The sequence below is a fragment of the Rhinopithecus bieti genome, unplaced genomic scaffold (genome assembly GCF_001698545.2).
Source record: "Rhinopithecus bieti isolate Rb0 unplaced genomic scaffold, ASM169854v2 scaffold_76570, whole genome shotgun sequence".
Lineage (NCBI taxonomy): Eukaryota > Metazoa > Chordata > Mammalia > Primates > Cercopithecidae > Rhinopithecus > Rhinopithecus bieti.
This window is the reverse complement of record NW_016828782.1, coordinates 365477-366751: the sequence shown is the minus strand read 5'-3', so window position 1 is coordinate 366751 and position 1275 is coordinate 365477. Positions and strand designations below refer to the sequence as shown.

At 45.2% G+C, this 1275-nt stretch overlaps 1 protein-coding gene across 1 annotated transcript; it reads right to left on the bottom strand.

The window, feature by feature from the left end:
- Nucleotides 1-349: 349 nt before the first annotated feature.
- LOC108523834 (histone H3.3C-like) lies at nt 350-814 on the bottom strand (the record flags this gene model as incomplete). Its single annotated transcript, XM_017864609.1, has 2 exons — nt 350-486; nt 535-814. Coding segments are annotated over 2 exons (417 nt in total), but the record flags the coding sequence as incomplete, so codon positions are not given.
- Between the last annotated feature and the right edge of the window lie 461 nt (nt 815-1275).

The following is a 1275-nucleotide window of genomic DNA, read 5'->3' as shown; positions in this document are numbered from 1 at the left end:
TATGATAAAAATGCTACAAACACCATTTAGTTGTGGTCGATAAGAAATTAACTTGCTTAAAAAAAAATCCAAATGCTGGCATTGTCCACAAAAATTTAACAGGTTTATTTATAGTTATTATAAAGTTGAACCGCTGAAACTTGTTCACTGAAACATTTTAACTTGGATTAATGCTTTACGTCTCCACACTTATATTAAAAATTCAAACAGAAATGGAAATGGAAAAACTGCCAATACCTGGTTTCTGTCCCCCATTTTTCCACTCGCAATCATATAGTTAGGCACATTTTGACCCCATGGAAAAAAAAAACTAACGTTCAGAACTACCAATAACAGGAATAAGCGATTTTTAAAAAATTTTTGTTAATGAAATGCTTCCCATCATAGTGGATTCTGAAACACGTTCTCCACGTATGCGTCGTGCTAGCTGGATGTCTTTTGGCATAATTGTTACACGTGTGGCATCGATAGCACACAGGCTGGTGTCTTCAAAAAGGCCAACCAGACAGGCCTCACTTGCCTCTTGCAGAGTACCGATAGCTGCGCTCTGGAAGCACAAATCTGTTTTAAAGTCCTGAGCAATTTCTCGCACCAGACTCTGGAAGGGAAGTTTGCGAATTAGAAGTTCAGAGGACTTCTGATAACGTCTAATTTCACGAAGTGCCACAGTACCAGGTCTGTAACGATGAGGTTTCTTCACTCCTCCAGTAGAGGGCGCACTCGTGCGAGCGGCTTTTGTAGACAGTTGCTCCCTGGGTGCTATACCACCGGTAGATTTGCTGGCAGTACGCTTTGTAAGAGCCACGGTGTAGAGACCTCCTTACTTACCCTCCTTGTCCTTCGGCTGCAGCTCAGCGAGCAAGAGGCGGCGCTGGTGTTGAAGAGCGACAGCGGTGCGGCTGCGAACACCACTTCCTATCTGTATTTATTTATTTTATTTGAGACGGAGTTTCGCTCTTATTGCCCAGGCTGGAGTGCAATGGCACGATCTCGGCTCACGGCAACCTCCGCCTCCCTGGTTGAAGTGATTCTCCTGCCTCAGCCGCCCGAGTAGCTGGGATTACAGGCACGTGCCACCACGCCCGGCTGATTGTGTATTTTTAGTGGAGACGGGGTTTCTCCATGTTAATCAGGCTGGTCCTGACCTCAGGTGATCTGCCTGCCTCGGCCTCCCAAAGTGCTGGGATTATAGACGTGAGCCACCGTGCCCGGCCCACTTCCTATCTTTCTATTCAAAACAACTACATTAAAAAAGAATTCAACACAACTACATAA